Below are 17,220 nucleotides of genomic sequence, written 5' to 3' on the forward strand. Positions count from 1 at the left end.
CACAGGGCGACCTTACCGATACGCGGCAAGTACGGAGAGCCTGCTGACCCACGCCTTCAAGTTGTGGCTCCTCGATCCGCCTGCCCTGTCTTGCCTGTCCCACCTTCCCAACCTTGCGCAGCTTGGCCTGGCTTCATCTGCCAGCTCAGTTCCTTCTCTCTGTGAGAATCCCCAGCAAATAGTACCTACCTAGTACAAGTAAGAAAGCAGCGTCTTCTTTTTTTTTTTTTTTTCCTTTTCGGCGTCTCCAAACTGCTCTCTTACACATCTTTCTTATCCCACCCTTTATCCCACACCTTCTCAAGTCTTGCCGTCAGCTTCACCTCTATTTTCTCTCTCTCTCACACTCTCTCTTCCTTTCTCCCCTCTCGCTCCTCTTCACGATATCCCGCTGAAACCTCAGCCCAGGTCTGTCTTGTCAAGACTCGCCACCCATCATCTCGGGCTCTGGCTGCTGGAGAGTCAATCCGCCCTGAAGCTCCCGGCAGCCCAGTATTCCAACTGTGTGCGCCCAGCTGCGGCAGCGCCTTCTCCCCCCCCTGGTTGCAGATACGGCTCTGTTGTTGTTGTATCACAGAGCACTAAGGCCGTGAAATGACCAGCAATTGGCCCTTCGATCTGCTGCTTGCTCCCGTTTCCAATCATAGGGACTCACTTGTTCTCTTTGGCCTGTAGGCGACATCCCGAGCGTGTCGGACGGCCGGGCCGGCATGCATCGCCAGTTCCGCAACTCCCATCGCCAGAACGTCGACCAAGCGCCACAACTATTTGCCCAACAAGAGCCTCCTGAAAGCGGGCCACGGCGGGTGCCCTCCGACGACATGATGGGTGCTAATCCTCACTTCAGTGATTTCAACTTCCCCTTCTCCGCCATGCCCGACCTCCACATGCCTGAACAGCCTGCCATCAATAACAACCAGGCGGTTCCATTTTCACAGCAACAGCCCGCCGCCATCGGCCCAGTCCCGTCCCCGCATACCGTGAACGCCATGAACGGCATCACGAGGCAGTCGTTCGTACCGATGCACGACCAGCAGATGCCGAGCGTAGAGCTGGCCAACGGCTCAATGGCGAGAAAAACGACCCCTGCGTCCAACTCGATGACCGATGACGGGAATGACGACTTCGGCCTTCTGAATCAGAATCGCGGAGACGGTACAGACTTGGGGGGCAAAACGAAAAGCGACCCGTCCGCAGCACCTCCGGCCTGGAGTGAGCTCAAAACCAAGGCTGGCAAGGACCGGAAACGCTTGCCGCTCGCCTGCATTGCCTGTCGGCGTAAGAAGATACGTTGCTCTGGCGAAAAGCCTGCCTGCAAACATTGCATGAGATCACGCATCCCCTGCGTATACAAGGTCACCACTCGAAAAGCCGCCCCTCGCACCGACTACATGGCCATGCTCGACAAGCGACTCAAGCGCATGGAAGAGCGTATCATCAAGATATTACCGAAAGCCGAACAAGATACAATATCGTCCATCCCCCGAGCCGTGGTCAAGCCCGCCATCCCCGGAACCGGCACATTGGCGTCAGGCAAGGCTTCTGCCAAGAAGCGCAATGTTGACGAAGCCTTCGGCCGAGATCTCGAGGCTTGGGCCAAAGCACCTAGACCCAAGCTGCCGGAAGACAATGTGGCCGACACGCCAGAATCTCGCGAAGCCGCCGAGAACGAGCTGCTGCGCGAGGGCCGAGAGGCTCTTCCCCCTAAAGACGTCCAGGAGCACCTTGCCGAGGTCTTCTTCGATAACGTCTATGGCCAATGTTACCATCTCCTCCATAAACCGAGCTATATGCGCAAACTAAAGTACGACACGTTCACGGGGCAATGCCGCACGCCGCCTCCCCCCGGGTCTTTGCACCCGACTTTTGAATAATGACAACAGCTAATTTTGGCTTGATAGGAATGATACCCTTCCGCCAGTGCTCGTCCTCTCTGTGTGCGCCATTGCAGCGCGCTTCACCTCGAGCCCAAAGTTCAACTCGGCCACCAAGCAGTTTATGCGAGGAGAGGAATGGGCTTCTCATGCTAGGGAAATCTGCACCAAGAGGTACGACTGGCCAAATATCACGATACTGACTTGTCTCCTCATCTTGGGAATGCACGAATTCGGGACATGTCACGGCGGTCGCGCCTGGGCCCTTGGCGGGCAGGCTATCCGAATGGCCTTTGCTCTCCACTTGCACAGAGACCTGGAGTATGATCCTCAGTCGCGGAACAAGAAGATCAAGCTGAGCTTCATCGACCGCGAAATCCGTCGCCGTGTCATGTGGGCCTGTTTTATCATGGATCGATTCAACTCGTCTGGGACAGACCGCCCTGTTTTCATCAAAGAAGAGTCCATCAAGATACCTTTACCCGTCGCCGAGAAGTACTTCCAGTTCGACATACCGGTGCGCACCGAATATCTCGACGGCAGCCTCCCCCCGGCTTGTGAGACAACTCAACAAGGCCATCTGGACACTCCTCGCGACAACATGGGGGCCTCTGCCTACATCATCCGATGCGTCTCCATTTGGGGCCGTATCGTCACATACCTGAACCAGGGTGGCAGAGAGCAGGATCCATATCCGATGTGGAATGAAAACTCTGAGTATGCGAAACTGGTGCGAGACACGGAAGCGCTGTTGCGCAGTCTTCCAGAAAACCTGCAGTGTACGCGCGAGGCCCTGGAGATTCACCGGGCGGAGAGCACCGCAAAATATCTCCTGTACCTGCACATGGCCATCCAGCAAAACTTCATCTTCCTACACCAAGCTGCAGTCTCCTTCTCTAAAGACCGAGTCGACGAGGAGGCACCCGATGACTTCGTCTCGCAAGCCAGCATGAAGACCTTTGCGGCAGCCAACAAGATATCGGACCTTATCAGAGATGCGGAAGAGGTGCAGTGCAGTATAGCAACGCCCTTTGCCGGGTACTGCGCCTTCTCCTCAGCAACTATCCACATCACTGGTATCTTCTCTGGAAATCCGGCGCTGAAAGCTACGTCAGAGGCCAATTCTAGCGTCAACGTAAGGTTCCTGCGCAACATGATGAAGTACTGGGGCATGTTCCACTGGATGGTAGAGAACATCCGCATCCAGTTCCGGAATGCGCTGGATGCCGCCCGCACTGGCGGCCCGAGCAATGGCAGTACTGCATCGTCACCGATATTGCAGTATGCCGACTGGTTCAACCGCTATCCTCACGGAGTCGCGGACACGGATTACATGGATCCCGCCGTCTATAGGAAGAAGGAGCGTGGAGAGGATGGCGCATTGGAGCAAAAGCCAGAGCTGCAATCGATCGAGGATTTCTTCATGACCGTAGGGCCGGTTATGAGTGACAAGGACGGATCGAGGTCTGGGCCATCAAAGCGGAAAGCCCCCTTGAAGAAGCCAGTTGTGTCAACCTCGGGTAACGCCGACCAGCAGAAGTCCAGTGACGAACAATCGGCGACGATGAGCGGGCAGCATCTTCACGAGCAGATGAGGCTCGCCATGCAACGTCAGCAGCAACAGCAACAGCAGCAGCAGCAACCGCAACAACATTCTCGACAACCACCCAGGTTCTCGGACGCGCTCGGGATACATTCCCCCAATCCATCTGGCTTCAATCCTCTCAATGCATCGCAGCCTCAAAACTCGACATATCCTACCATGCCATCCATCGGCCCCGCCAATGCCGCACAGTATGCCCAAAGCATGCCTCTGCAGAACTTCTTCTCCACAGATCTGCTCACCATGAACCTGGAACAGCCCAACGGCATAATGGATTCACTCGGCAAGCAGCTCTCTTACAATGATTTCTCCATGGGTGCCGGAGGCGTCATAATGAACGGATCTGGCGGCTGGGGAAACATGTCCGGGAGCAACCCGCAGGCCGCTGCTCAGGTTCACAATCAGCAAAACATGAAAGCTGGCAGCATGAGCAGCGATCATGCACACGGCCAGGATCAGATGGGCAACAGTGGCCTTAACCCATACCTCGGCCAAGATGCGTCTCCCGGATGGTTCATGTCGTTGGAGGGCGGCCAGGATATGGGATTCGGCAGCGTTGATCCTTTTGCAAACCTATTCGGCAGCGACGGGGGAATGCTCATGGCCGACCATCAAGGTGGCGTGTGACCTCAGTGATCCTCTGAGTGTGAGATTGCAGCTGCCATGTGCCCGGAACGGCCAGATATATGCTATTGATGACGCTTTATAATCGAAGCATGGCTGGACTATCAGAGAGCCCAAACTGAGCTCTGGGATCTCCAACTTTTCCAGAGATGGAACTGTACCAACCCGCCCGTCGAAGCGTGATATAGCGTTCACTATTTGTGCTTTGTTTTCCTTTTTCTTCTAAGGTGGATGCGAGCTGCTACTGTCTATGTTACTTGACCATGGAACGTCGGAGTATGACTGGGAATTTGGAGCATTTGGAAGGAAAATGGCGCTATAGGAGGATGATATTGGATATCTTACTTTATGTCAAAGGGACATTTATCCACATATACCCCGGGGGAACAACTTGGCTTGTTACGGCAAAAAGGAATTCAACAAATGAAAGCTGCCTTGAGACAATTGTCATGTCTCTATCTGGTGTAAATTTGCCTCCATTGTACCTCGAGCAGAGAGCGGGTGTTGGTATATTGAAAAGGCGGAGCAGATGTTGGAACTGGCGTGCCTCTCTCCTTGTCTGGAGTGTTTCGCTGTGCATTGTCTGAAGCGCCGCTTTGGCATTGCCTCTTTGTGTATATGTTATTCCTCTCTGAGCATGTCTCTGATGAGAGGAGGATTTGTGAAGCTGCGAATCCGTTACTTTTGGTAACATTTCACCTCTCAGAGTCATGAAAGCAACCACACGAAATCATGATTTTCCCTTTCGTCCAAAGTGTCTGATAGCATCAAATCCATTCAATTCATCTTCCCAAAATCGACAAGACTCCCCACGCTATGCCAAGAACAAAGATGATCAAAGCAATAAAGCAAGCAATGCCCTCCTCGCCTTTTCTCATGTCCAATCCCGCCATCTTTCCAAAAGAAACGCTATAGTACTCTCATCGTTGTGTTTGCTTCTTGTCGTCATTCATGTCATTAGTTCGTTGTATCTCGTTATTGTGAGAATCATTTGCGTTCTTTCCACCGTTTAGCCCCTTGTAGAATTTTATCCCGCTCGATTCCCTTTTACCCAAAGCCAATTTTCCCAGGTAGTGTCATCGTGTCCAAGAGTCCTTTTTCACTCCTTCTTGATATAAACAGGGATTCCATACAAAACCACCGCCGCGCCGTTGAGATACTTGAAGCGACACGCGCTTCTCGCCCTCGCCACCGCCTCCGCAAGCGAAGCATGATCTGAAGCAGGAGCATCGAGCCTCACTTGGTCCACCTCCTCGGCAAAGCTCTTAGCCCTGCCCTTGGCCTTGGCCTTGGCCTTGCCCGACAAGGACGTCGACAGGTCAAACGTGCCCCTGGCAAAGAGCCCCCATTCCTCAAAAGCCCTGCCGGCGAACCGGTCAATGTCGCGGTCCGTCACGTCCCACAGCGTGCCCACGACGGCCGGACACCCGGCCATCATGTAGTTCCACACGGGGCCATACAACTCAAACTCGCCCGCGTCGGTGAGAGCCGCAGAGCTGCAGCCCATGAGGAACGTCGCCGGCCTGCACTTTTCCAGGCGGCGGATCGTCTTGCCACGGATATACTGAGCGCCGCTGCCGTGGCCAAAGTACACCATAATCTCGGACGTGGACAGCGCGTGCTCGAACTCGGACTCCTTGGGCGCCTTGTTGGTGATGCCGGTCCACGACTCAAGACTCAAGAAGGCCGACTGGAAGAAGGCTTGCGTGTTGGTCAGGTCAGACGACGGATTGAGGACGTATGTGCCAGCCCTGGCCGACACAAAGTGGCCCTGTGATGCGCTTGTCGGACCTATGCCAGCCTCCTCAATGAGCTGACGAAGACATGCGAGTGAAGGCACCCGAGACACCGAGAGGCCGTCCATGCAGGGCAGCGACTCCCAGGGGAAAGCATGCAGCAGCTTGTCGAGAACAAGCACCGTGTGCGCGCCCTCCTCTCTCTCTGGAGAGCTGGCAGCATTGTGATATGCGCGCAGGGCATCGTACGTCTCTAGCACCATGCTGTCAAAATCGATTTCGTCGTAAGCATTTCGCTCGCCGTGAAACTGCAGGATATCCACCACAAAGTAGAGCAGGTCATTCATGGCCTCGTCAAAGTCGGTGTCCGGGTCGGTAGGGTTGCCGAGGCCAATAAACAAGTCGAGAATTCTGGGATCCAAGTTTACCGTATCCGTCTTCGTCGTCATCTTCTTGGCTCGGCTCTTGTTTCGAGAAGGCAGAGTCCTGTCCAGCATTTGGTGGAAATCCCGCTGGAAGCGTGCCAGCAGGTCCCCCAGTCTGCGATGCTGCGAGAATATGCCCTTGAACCCTCCCAGCCAAGTCGTCTCGATTGTGACTAAGAGCTTCTTAAGTCGAGAGTCGAGAGCCTGTCGCTCCGCCCACCAAGCACCCCGTTCTCCTTTGGCGGTGAAGTCCCGCGCGGAGTGGCTGCTTTCGTTGGCCAGCTTGATCAGCTCCAGCAGCTCCTCACGACCGTGCTCAAAGTTGAAGACCTCAGAGTCGGCATCACGGGAGTTGGCTCGCTCCAGGGGCAAGCGTAAGATGAACGGGCCCTGCCCAGCTTGAAATTTGGTGATGCACAGATCATGGCGGTTATCGCTGAGGGAAACAGAGATGACGCTCCACTTCTCTGGAATCAAGTCGACGTAGGACTCCTGAAAGTTGGCCATGTCGGCCGTCAACTCTGCCGCGGGCGGCTTGTGGACTGGAGTCGCAACCCGCATAGCGGCCGCATCATTGTTGGGTCCGGCCAGCGTCAGCTGCTCTCGCCGCCAGGTGACATTGCGAGCCATGTCAACAGCGATAGTGCCCAAGCTCGATCCAGAGAGACACCTGGACGAAGCCAGTGTGGCCGAGAGAAAGATGAGGGTGCTCTGGAGCAGTGTGGAGATGCGACGAACCATGCTGCTGTCAGCGCTCGAGAGGGCAGAGGCGTGAGCTTCGACGAGGAGCTCCTGTGCTTGCCTCAGCGCATCGGCAAAGGCAGGAGAGTCCGTCTCCTTTTCGCCCTTGACAAGCGGCTGCTTGATAGGAGAGGCTAGAGCCAGCGCCGACACAGCGGGGAAGGAAATGGTTGAATCCTGCATGACAGAGAAGACGGGATCGGAAGTCATCTGCTCCATGCTGTGGCCAATCAACGACACCGCTGTCATGACTTGTTCCTGAGAAAGCACGGCCACGAGTTTGGGGACGTCTTTGAGTTGTTCTAGCGCTTGCAGAGCCGACGTCCAGTCTTTCTGATGGATCAGGCCCAGGGTGCGTGACATGATGATGGCAGCGTGGAGGGAGGCATAGTATATGTCCTTGGGCAGCTGTACAGCATCCTCTAGAGGAGGAGCCTTGGTTTCCGCCGTGTCACGCTTCGAGGCTTTGGTTGAGCCTGTTGCTGCTTTTGCCCTCGTTGCTCTCGTGGATCTTGTAGCCCTGGTCGAGGCAATAGGGGGCTCTGCATCGACATTGCTACTAGACTCGCCCTCGACTGTGCTCAGAAGGCGGGCAGTCTCCTCAGCGATTGTCAGGTACCCGGCAGCTTTGTCGTCTTCTCCAATCTCCCAATAGAATTCTCCGAGTTGACGCGCAAAGCGAACGCGGGCAGAGCAGATGTCACGCGGTAGCTGCTCCTCTGCATTCTTGAAAGTGGCCAGCGCTTTTGGCAGCTTCCCAGCCCTAAGATAGACTGAGCCGATCCAGATAGCTACCTGAGATTTGTAGAGGGATGATTGGGTGCTCTCCGCAATCTTCCAGGCGGACTCGGCGTAATAGATTGTCTCCTGGAACATGCCGATATGAGCGTACACTGACGAGATGTGTAAAAGGCTTCGAAGAAGTGGGCTGGCCAGAGCCCAGAACCGCGGGCCGGATGCTTTACCCCGTGAGGTTGTCAAGTCTGTGATGCTGGTGTTCATGTCTGACAGGCTCATGTCTGCTGCATTCCTTGGGCCAGCCCCCATTGCTGCTTCCAGCTTGGTCCAGTCATGAGTGAGTAATCGAACGCTTGTCTTGACGTATGAGAGCGCGTCTGGTATATGTCCAGCCTGGAGAGTAGCAATGGATTGTAGCAATGCGGTGATGGACATGATCATTGAAGCCTGAGACTTGCTCCGAGCCCAAGAGGAGTAATGGGCGTTGCAAATTTTGCTGGCCTTGGAGAGGCAATTGAGCCTGCGATCTGTTAGCTTCCCCCTTTCTTCTCGTATTTCGAATTACATCTAGCGATAAACAACACTTACGCAGTCTCCATCTCGCCAATGCTGGTGTGGTACTCTGCCTGTGAGAGGTGAAACTCAGCTTGGACTTGACGAGAGAGTCCGTCATAGCGGCTGATGAGCTCTTGAGTTTCCTCCAAGGTCTTGAGAGCTTGCGGGAATAGCCCAATCTGTACGTATTGCGCCGCCAAATGACTATGGCTGAGAACCAGCCCGTCGCCGTTGGCTTCCGTAGATCCGACAAATATGCTAGACAGGGAAATGGTGAGCTCAGATATGGCAAGCTGAAGACGCGTCTCTCCCCTGAGCCCTGCAAGCTGGTGTAGTGACCGCAGATGATCCAACAGGCCCTGAGGGTCGTCGATGATTGAAAGCAGCTCGTCTTGCGTCTGACAAGTCCCTACCATGGACTTCCAGGAGTCGATTGCCTGATCAAGCAGCGGAGTCATGGTATAATCCACACGGATGAGAGCAGAAATGGAAAAGCAATAGGCCTTTAGATGGGGAACAAAGCGGGCCAGTGCAGCGTCGCCCGCCTTGTCTCCGGTCTCGACACGCTCCAGCGTCTCTTCAGCTAGAGGGAGGATTTGGGCAAGCTGTTCCTCTTCTCCAAGGTTTTGATAGCAGAGATGTAGCAACACGCGGAGGCGGCGCAGTGGATACCTGTCAGGGGTGTACAGGCGAAGCAGCGCAGCGACTCCCGCATCGTGAAGCCCAAGGGGTGTCGAGGAACCAGAGAGATTGAGATACATGAGATGCTCCAAGACCGCGGCGCGTTCAGCCTCTGGGAGGGGAAACGTCCACTCGTTCCACGAGGTGTCATACTTGGACAAGGAGCGCAGAGTGCGCGACATGAGCGATACCCTCTCGTTGATGGCCCAGGCCGTGCTTGGAGGCTGGACAGAGAGCGCTTCAGCAACATCGCTCAGCGCGCCCTTGTCGGCCATGTTGGAGCAGATGGCGCGCAACGCCTGTATGGCATCGTCGGCCCTGCCAGAACTTTTGCACAGATCGGCAAACACCTCCAGCTTCGTTGATAGCTGCGCCTTCTCCTTCTCTGCTTCGGTACAGTTCTTAACAACGTCAATCGATCGGTGCAAGGCCTGCAGAAGGTGCTTGTTCTCGTCTTTGGTTCGGCTCGATTTCCTTTTAAGCTGGGAAAAGTAGAGAAAGTAAAGGCTGGAGAGCTTGACGGAATAGGGGCCGAAATTGTCCACTTTGTGGGTAGACAGAGTAGAGGCAGTCATGCATTCGATAAGGGAGACGCAGTGCTGAAGAACATCGTCGACTGCGTGCCACTCTAAAGATTCGGACTGGATGTCGCATTTGATGACCATGAGGGTAGCATCAAGAGTTTGACCTATGGACTGTGCAACTAGTTGTCGCCGCTGATCAAACTGGAGGACCTGCTTCGGCGGTGCGTCTTTGCCAGGGGGCAGTCCTGTCCATCGGCGCACAAATCGTGGATACTTGAGGGCGAATGTCTTGAGATGACCTAGTAGGATGTTTGGAACCGTGCTTTCGGCTGCTTTCGGGCCCAAGCAGGTCATAAGGAGGCCGACGACTGAGCGCCTCGCAAGACACAGGCTTTCGAGAAGCTCGTTCAGCTCTGCGATTGTTCCGCTGAGGCTGCCGTCCAAGCCCTCGATGACTTCGCAGAGCAGAGGCTCGACCGTTTGATCTAGATCGGACTTCTTCAGAGCCACCGCAAGGAGGCGCGCAGACACCGAGCATCTGAGAACAGATGATTCGTGTCCGGCAGTAAGAGAGCCCTTCACTTCCAGAAACCAGCGGTGGGCTTCGGTATATCGGCGCTCAGCCTGGGCAATGGACCCTAGATTTTGGTGTATTGATGCTAAAGGGAAGTCAAAGGATGTTGCTGGACGATATTGCTGGGCATGAATAAGCTGCATGATGGCGTCGTATGCTTCGGACACTCTTTGGTAGATGGGGCCGTCGTCTGATCTCTGGCGGCGGGTGTAAGCTCGTAGGCAGCGAGAGAACGGCGAGAGCACGTCGTTGTCAATCTTTCCCTGATGGCCCGCCAATTTCCACCACTTGAGCTGAATCCGGAAAGCCAGAGACTGCAGTTCGAAAGCTGCTCGGGGAGACGGACTCAACCGGGGCTCGGTGGCTACGGCATCTTCCTGGCTGGAGATGCTGGGCGCAAGCGAGAGGAGAAGTTGGGACAAGGACGCCATTTGGCGAACCGCCTTTGAGGCTTCCTTGGCTCCACCTTTGGCGAGGGCGGACAGGAGGTTGAACGGAGACGAGGTGTATGAATCGGGGAGGTAGGGGAGAATGGCTTCGATGTGGGAGGGCTTCTTCGTCGCCGCGACTAGCTTCAGAACTTGCATCTGGTATCCCGTGATGGTGGCGAGGCTCTGCTTCGGAATGGAGCCGTGGAAGTTGAGCAAATCGGCGATTGCTGATGTCGTGGTCGTGCTCTCGGATCCCGACTTGGCATTGCTTGACTGCTTCCCATTGATGATGGTATCCAACCTTCGCTTCAGCACCCTCAGCTCCTTGAGAGCTTGGTCATGCATCCCCAGAGAGAGCAGCTTGCCTGCCAATGCTGACATGCCCGTCTCCAGCTGAAAGTCGGTCTCGTCGGGTTTCGTTGGGCCCTTCATGGTTCGGAGCGCGGAGAATGCGGTTCGTGCGCACTCCACCGTGGCAAGACATCCCGTCGACTGGGCTGGCGATTGTGATTTCGTAATGTTCGCTTCGACGCTGAAGGACGCAGTAAGGCGGTTGAGCGCGCGGGGCTGGACGGGAGACAGCGGCGCCGAGGAGGATCTGCGTATCGATTGTATCCCCGCTGCTTCTCGAGGATCGCCGGCTGGTTTCGACGGCGTTGCCAAAGGCTGAGGCTTCGCAGCCTCGGACAGCGTCTTGAGGGTGACATTAATGATGTATGTGGCCAGGGCAGCCCTCTCGCGCGCACTCAGCGTCTCGCCATGGGAGACCAGGGAATCTTCTCTTGCGGTGCTGCCCTTCGTTTTCGTCGCGGCTCCAGCCTTTGTAGATCGTGAGGCGGTGGGCTTTGGTCTCGGCGGCTGCGATTCGGCTTCTGGCAGGAGGAGTTCTTTGAGTGTTACGACTGTCGCCGGAGTGCAAGTCGCTGTCGATGCAACAGTCGCCTTGACGGCCTCGACTTTGGCCTGTAAGGAAGCCATCTCGATGATGAATTGTCTCCGCCCGGATCGTTAGTCATACCATGTCAATGTGCCAAAACACGGATCCAAAAGAGGCGGTGCCATCCGGCGCGACGATGCATATAGCAATGAGTGTGAAGGCTAATATTCGTGCTGTGCTGTTGCATGCAGTCGATCAATGGCTTCAATGTGTTTGGTGCCGGATGAAAGCTGTGGGGCTAAACATCGGGAGTTGTCCAGGGCAACTTGCCGGGATCGGACAAGCGCCGCTCCGGAGTTGGGGCCAGGCACGGGAGTCTCTACTTTGTACATCCGTCGGATTCCAGAAAACCTCCCACCACATGCGAACCTGTCTGTTTCGAGAGCGCTCTCAAGCATCAACTCCAACGCCACGGAAAAAAAGAATACCAGACAAAAGGCGCGAGAGATGGCGACTCAACGGCTTCTGCTGAATGCCGGAAGGCGGAGCATGGCTGCCATGGCTGCCAATCGCATTGCCGTCAGCAGCTTTGCCGTCAGCAGCTTTGCGCACGCGAGACTCGGGCTGCGATTCTCGAGCACAGCACCGTACACCGTCGTCGAAGGATCTTTCTGGAAATCCCTCATCCCTAAGCCACTGCGCAAGGCGAACCGCAACAAGCTCAAGACAAAGGCCAAAAAGGACTGGAACCCGGCGACGTACTTCATCGTCATGTTCCTGTTCATCGGGTCCATGTCGATCCAAATGATAGCGCTGCGGAACCAGACGGAGCGATACATGCGGCAGTCGTCGCTGAGGCTCGCCCAGCTTCGAGAGGTGGTGCAGCGCATACAGAATGGAGAGGATGTGGATGTTGAAAAGGCTCTCGGCACGGGCGACCCCCAGAAGGAGACGGAGTGGGAAGAGAGTGAGTGGTTCACGTCAACGGCAGTTTCTCGATGCAAGGCGATTGCGTGACTGACACAAGATCTCAGTGCTACAAGCGATTGAGCGCGACGAAGCATCCCAGAACCTCGAGAAGCAGCGCAAGCAGAAGCAGACGGAGACGCAGGCGAAGACTGTCAGCCAACCTCAGAGCGCTCAGCAGCCGCCGCCAGAAGCCCCCGCTCCGGTGAAAACGAAGACGGCCAGTTTCGGAAATTTCTTCTGAATCGTGTCCATGTTGCAGCGCTGATATATATCTACAATGTCTATGAGAGCATGTCTTTGAAGACAGATGAGTTTTCTCGCTCGTGGTTTCTAATCGGGGCGTCGATGGGCAACGCGCCCGATGAGAGCTTCTGGCGAAGCTGAGATACAAGAGCTGGGAGAAGATCGTCAGTCGACACCTCAACCCGGACAGCCAGTTCGCCGGCCTGGTTAGGATTCACGTCGACGAAGAACTGGTCTTCTCCTCTGACGCCGCCCATATTGACAATGGCAATAGGCATGCCCCTGTCCTTGGCTCTCTTAGCCAACCTCCATGCTGAATATGTGGCAAGCGAAGTGCCCAGGACGAGAAGTCTACCGGCGCTGTCGATGGCATTCTCGGCTGCAGATCGAACATGGTTGGAAATGTTTTCCCCAAACATGACAACATTCGGCTTCAACACACCTGCTGAGCTCGGCAAAATCCATGCTCCATCGCTATCGACTCTTACCGTGTGCCTGAAGCCCTCTGCTTTGATCGGCGGATCGGCCAGGCATCGAGGGCAGGGAGGGTATCTAAATGTGGTATATGGCGCATCGGGAAAGTCGACATCGCCATCTGGGTTGACCTTGAGGCCTCTGAACTTTTTCTCGTCGGGATCCTCGGTGTCGAGAGCTCCCGACGCCAGCGCCTCCTGAAGGAGATCCGCCCAACGAGGGTTCAGCCGCGCCAATTGATGCTGAAAGTCCTCGCGAGGATACTCGGTGCGGCAGGTGGTGCAGGACGTTGATCTTAGATAGCCATGGAGTTCGAGCGAAGGGATATGGGGATGGGCTTTGGGGTGGAAGGAATCGACATTCTGCGTAATGACGGCGCTGATCAAGCCCAAGTCTCCCAAGTCTCTGATAGCATAATGGCCAGCATTCGGCTTCGCTTTTTGGAGGCTCGTCCAGCCGAGAAAGCTCCTGGCCCAGTACCTCTTGCGGGCCTCGTGATTCTGCACAAACTCGTTGTAGTAGATTGGGCGGTACGTCTTGTTCACGCGGTACGTGCCATTGGGCCCGCGATAGTCGGCCAGGCCAGAGGCCACAGACAGCCCGGCGCCTGTGAGAACGACGGTCGAGGAGGGCAGCGGGCTGGGCGGTGGAGCGGCGAAGAAGTTGTGCAGGGCGGCGAGGGCGCCTTGGAGGGAATGGGCCGAGGCCGGGATGATCTTGGGCGACGGGAGGATGTCAGTGTAGGGGATTCGCATCAGCGGTTTGCGCATTGGGAGAGGTGAGAGATGCCAGGATCGGCATCCGCGTCAGCGTGGCTCAATTGGAAGAGTGAGGCTTGAGTGTTGATCTTGTACGGTACTGTAAAGTAGTGCTGACAATTGTCAGGTGAAGCCGGAGAATGAAATAACAGACAGACATGACAATCTAAGACGTGGATGGCATCGGATGAATCGTTGATTATCTAAACAGATTCCGTCCGATCTTGGTGCAGCTGCCACGCTCCTCCGATCAAGGCGCGTCGAATCATTGCTCCATGTGCGTGCTGACAAAGAGCCGATGCATGATTACATCACCTAGGCAGGTACCTACTTGTAACAACCAGCAGGATCGACATCCATCTTCAGCGTGCAGCCCCATGGAGCCCTCCATGCCAATTGCCCTGTGCAGCGGCTCCAGGGGACAGGCGCCCCCCATCTGCAGCACACTCGCAGCGCCCCGAACGCCCTGAAGCCGCCTGTATCTTCGCACACCAGCACGGACACTCCAGGGCTTGCAGTGGCCTGATGCGGCGAACTCGGTCTCCGGACTACGGGACCCGGCCATTTCGCCCGCCTCTCGTTCAACCTTTCTTTTCGCGCATCGATCTCCATCTTCTCTCTCCCCCTTCGAGCCGCAACGCAATGCAGCGCAAGAGACTGAGCGCAAAAGCCGAGCTCTCCATGTCTGCGTCCAGCCCGCCGATAGTCCCGTAGAGCGCCTTTGTTTCCGTCCGTCCAGTTCCCCCCTCCCTCTCTCAGCCACCCCCCTGGAGCGGGTGAAACAGCCCAGCCGGACGCTGTATGTCTGCCCAGGCCAGGCGCTCCACGGGCCTGGCCTTGCGCTGCCAGCGCCTGGGCTGCGGCTCTCTGTATCCGCCTCTGGCCCGGCACTCGCCCTCGCAATTTAGCCAGCGCATCACCTCGAGCCTCAAGCCCGTCCAGCTGTTCGCGTCCACCGTCGTGTCGCTGTCCGCCTCGTCCAATTGCCACACTGCGCTGGCCGACACTCTGACGGCTCGCAGCGCCGTGCTTCACATCTGCCCCGTCGTCCGCGGCCGCATCCGCTCGCCGGCCTTCACCATGGGCTCCGTCCGCCAGGCACGCGATCAGCACAAGCACGAGCACGACTCGGAGCACGACTCCGACTCGTCGAGCCACGAGCATCCTCTCGAGGTCGATCACGATCACGATCACAATCACGACCATGGTCATGACCACGGCCACAGCCACGGGCTGTTTGGCCACCACCACCACCACGACAACACGTTCCTGACGTCGACGGACAAAAACGACCCCGGCGTGCGCATCACCCGCATCGGCCTGCTGAGCAACCTGGCCATGGCCATTGCCAAGTTCATCGGCGGCTGGGCCTTCAACTCAAAGGCCATGATTGCCGATGCCTGGCATAGCATCGCCGATCTGGCCTCGGACATCCTGACGCTGGCGACCGTCTCGTGGAGCCTCAAGGGCCCGACCGAGCGCTTCCCCTTGGGTTTTGGCAAAGTCGAGAGCCTGGGCGCGCTGGGCGTGTCGGGCATGCTGCTTGTCGGCGGCTTCTACATGGGCTTTGAGAGTGCCGTGACGCTGTATGGCCATTGGAACCCCGAGGCGGCGCACGAGATGCTGGAGCACGTTGCGCATGGCCACAGCCACAGCCACTCGCACAGTCACGCAGATCTGGGCATCCCCAGCATACACGCAGCCTGGCTGGCGGGAGGCACTATTCTGGTCAAGGAATGGCTCTACCAAGCCAGTACGTCTTTGCATCTTCTTTGTCGATAACGTTCTGTTCTTGCTGACACGTGTTGCTTTACAGCCATGAAGATTGCGCGCGATCGCAAGTCATCCGTCCTCGCCTCCAACGCCGTGCACCACCGCATCGACAGCCTGACGGGCATCGTGACGCTCTTCGCCATTGTCGGCGCCAACGTCATTGAAAACGCCGCCTGGCTGGACCCCGTCGGCGGCCTCTTCATCTCCGCCATGGTCCTCCACGCCGGCCTGGGCAACACCAAGTCTGCCTTCCTCGAGCTGATCGACCAGAGCCTGGATGACGACGTCAAGGCGGCCATTCGCAGGCAAGCGCACCGGGCAATTGCCAATGTCAGCGAAGGGCACCAGGCCGAGCTGCGCGACATCACGGGGACTAAGTCTGGACCTAACTACCTGGTGGACCTGGAGATGGCGGTGCCTGGCGCATGGACGGTGGACGACGTCAAGGATCTGGAGGATGCCGTGCGCACGCTCGTGGGCGGCAAGGTGCGCGGCGTGAAGCGAGTCCGGGTGCGCTTTGTGTCGAGAGACGCAGAGGTCAACAAGAGGTTTGACGAGTTCATCCCGGGCAGCGCGCGGTCGAGCGTCTCGGAAGGATCCGAGCAGTCGGAAGAGGAGCATCATCATGACCACGGACACAAGCATTAGAGATGGCCCGTAACAGCCATTGCTTCATGACAATGGCGTTTCCTTTTCTTGTGTTATAAAAATCCTAGACTTTTGGGGGACTGGATACTAGTACTAGACTTTTATGAATTACACACGGCAATTTGTACGACCACCACTCCATCGTCGTTATGTACTACAAGTTCCTGTGCCTGCCCCCATGCCAAGGCCCGAGAGCCCCGGCTCCGATCGCTTGCTGCTGTGATCCGGTGCTCCGGGCGACGTTCCGGATCCGCAGGGCCACGGCCATCTTTTGGCGTCTGCAATGTGACACGGGAAGCTTTGAGGTGTGTTTGACTCGAGTCACGATACCTGTAGTATCTGCCTCAGCAGAGGTACCATCTACGTGCTGTCCCTTGTCAAACACCGCCTCTTGAGCGATTAAGAGAAGTAGCAGAGACATTAATCATATTTAGCCTAAATACAGCGAAACGGCAGCTGAAAAAGACCCTCCAGGGCTCTATGTACCTTATGCACCTTATCAGCCTCCACCTGATGACAGGCCATGAGCCTCGTTTGACTGGAAGGTTCAACGTCTGCACTCAAACGATGCAATCCAGCCAGCACCATGAGATGACGACCGACGTCGGAAACAATAGAGGCGAGGTAACCAGAATAACGTCGGCTCAACGCACAAAGGTAACAGCCAAAGACGGCTCAAGTTCCCACACAACCTTCCCGCAAATCTTTACCGCTTCTACTTTAGCCTAATCCAACCTTCTTTGAGAGGTTTGATGCTGAGGAGGAGCTTCTAAGCGCACTGCAATTCCCCACAAGAAGGCGCCCGTGATGATCCTATCCGTGCCAATAAGGGTTGCCTTGAGGGTGGTGTAACGATTACGTCGTTGGGCCTTTTATACGCAGCATCGTCATTCACTTTTTTGATCTTATTTTTGGATCTCGTTTCTTCACGGCTCTTTTGCATGTGAGCTGCGTTCAAGGGTCCAGACTTTT

General features: G+C 56.2%; 4 protein-coding genes across 4 annotated transcripts; 2 read left to right on the forward strand and 2 right to left on the reverse strand.

Annotated features, from left to right (window-relative positions):
• Window positions 1-1,100: 1,100 nt before the first annotated feature.
• Window positions 1,101-3,846, forward strand: TRIREDRAFT_80668 (uncharacterized protein; the record flags this gene model as incomplete). The annotated part of the gene is made up of 2 exons (XM_006967911.1): window positions 1,101-1,804; window positions 1,902-3,846. Coding segments are annotated over 2 exons (2,649 nt in total), but the record flags the coding sequence as incomplete, so codon positions are not given.
• A 1,250-nt stretch (window positions 3,847-5,096) lies between these two features.
• Window positions 5,097-11,484, reverse strand: TRIREDRAFT_50913 (uncharacterized protein; the record flags this gene model as incomplete). The annotated part of the gene is made up of 2 exons (XM_006967985.1): window positions 5,097-8,237; window positions 8,330-11,484. 2 exons carry the CDS (start codon window positions 11,482-11,484, stop codon window positions 5,201-5,203), a joined length of 6,192 nt encoding a protein of 2,063 aa, XP_006968047.1. The 3' UTR covers window positions 5,097-5,200.
• Window positions 11,485-12,633: 1,149 nt separating this feature from the next.
• On the reverse strand, window positions 12,634-13,839 carry TRIREDRAFT_67057 (uncharacterized protein; the record flags this gene model as incomplete). The annotated part of the gene is made up of 1 exon (XM_006967986.1): window positions 12,634-13,839. One exon carries the CDS (start codon window positions 13,837-13,839, stop codon window positions 12,634-12,636), a length of 1,206 nt encoding a protein of 401 aa, XP_006968048.1.
• Window positions 13,840-14,907: 1,068 nt separating this feature from the next.
• Window positions 14,908-16,248, forward strand: TRIREDRAFT_80672 (uncharacterized protein; the record flags this gene model as incomplete). The annotated part of the gene is made up of 2 exons (XM_006967912.1): window positions 14,908-15,580; window positions 15,644-16,248. The coding sequence occupies 2 exons, from the start codon at window positions 14,908-14,910 to the stop codon at window positions 16,246-16,248; spliced, it is 1,278 nt and encodes a 425-aa protein (XP_006967974.1).
• Between the last annotated feature and the right edge of the window lie 972 nt (window positions 16,249-17,220).

This window comes from Trichoderma reesei (genome assembly GCF_000167675.1).
Source record: "Trichoderma reesei QM6a unplaced genomic scaffold TRIREscaffold_20, whole genome shotgun sequence".
NCBI classification, from domain to species: domain Eukaryota; kingdom Fungi; phylum Ascomycota; class Sordariomycetes; order Hypocreales; family Hypocreaceae; genus Trichoderma; species Trichoderma reesei.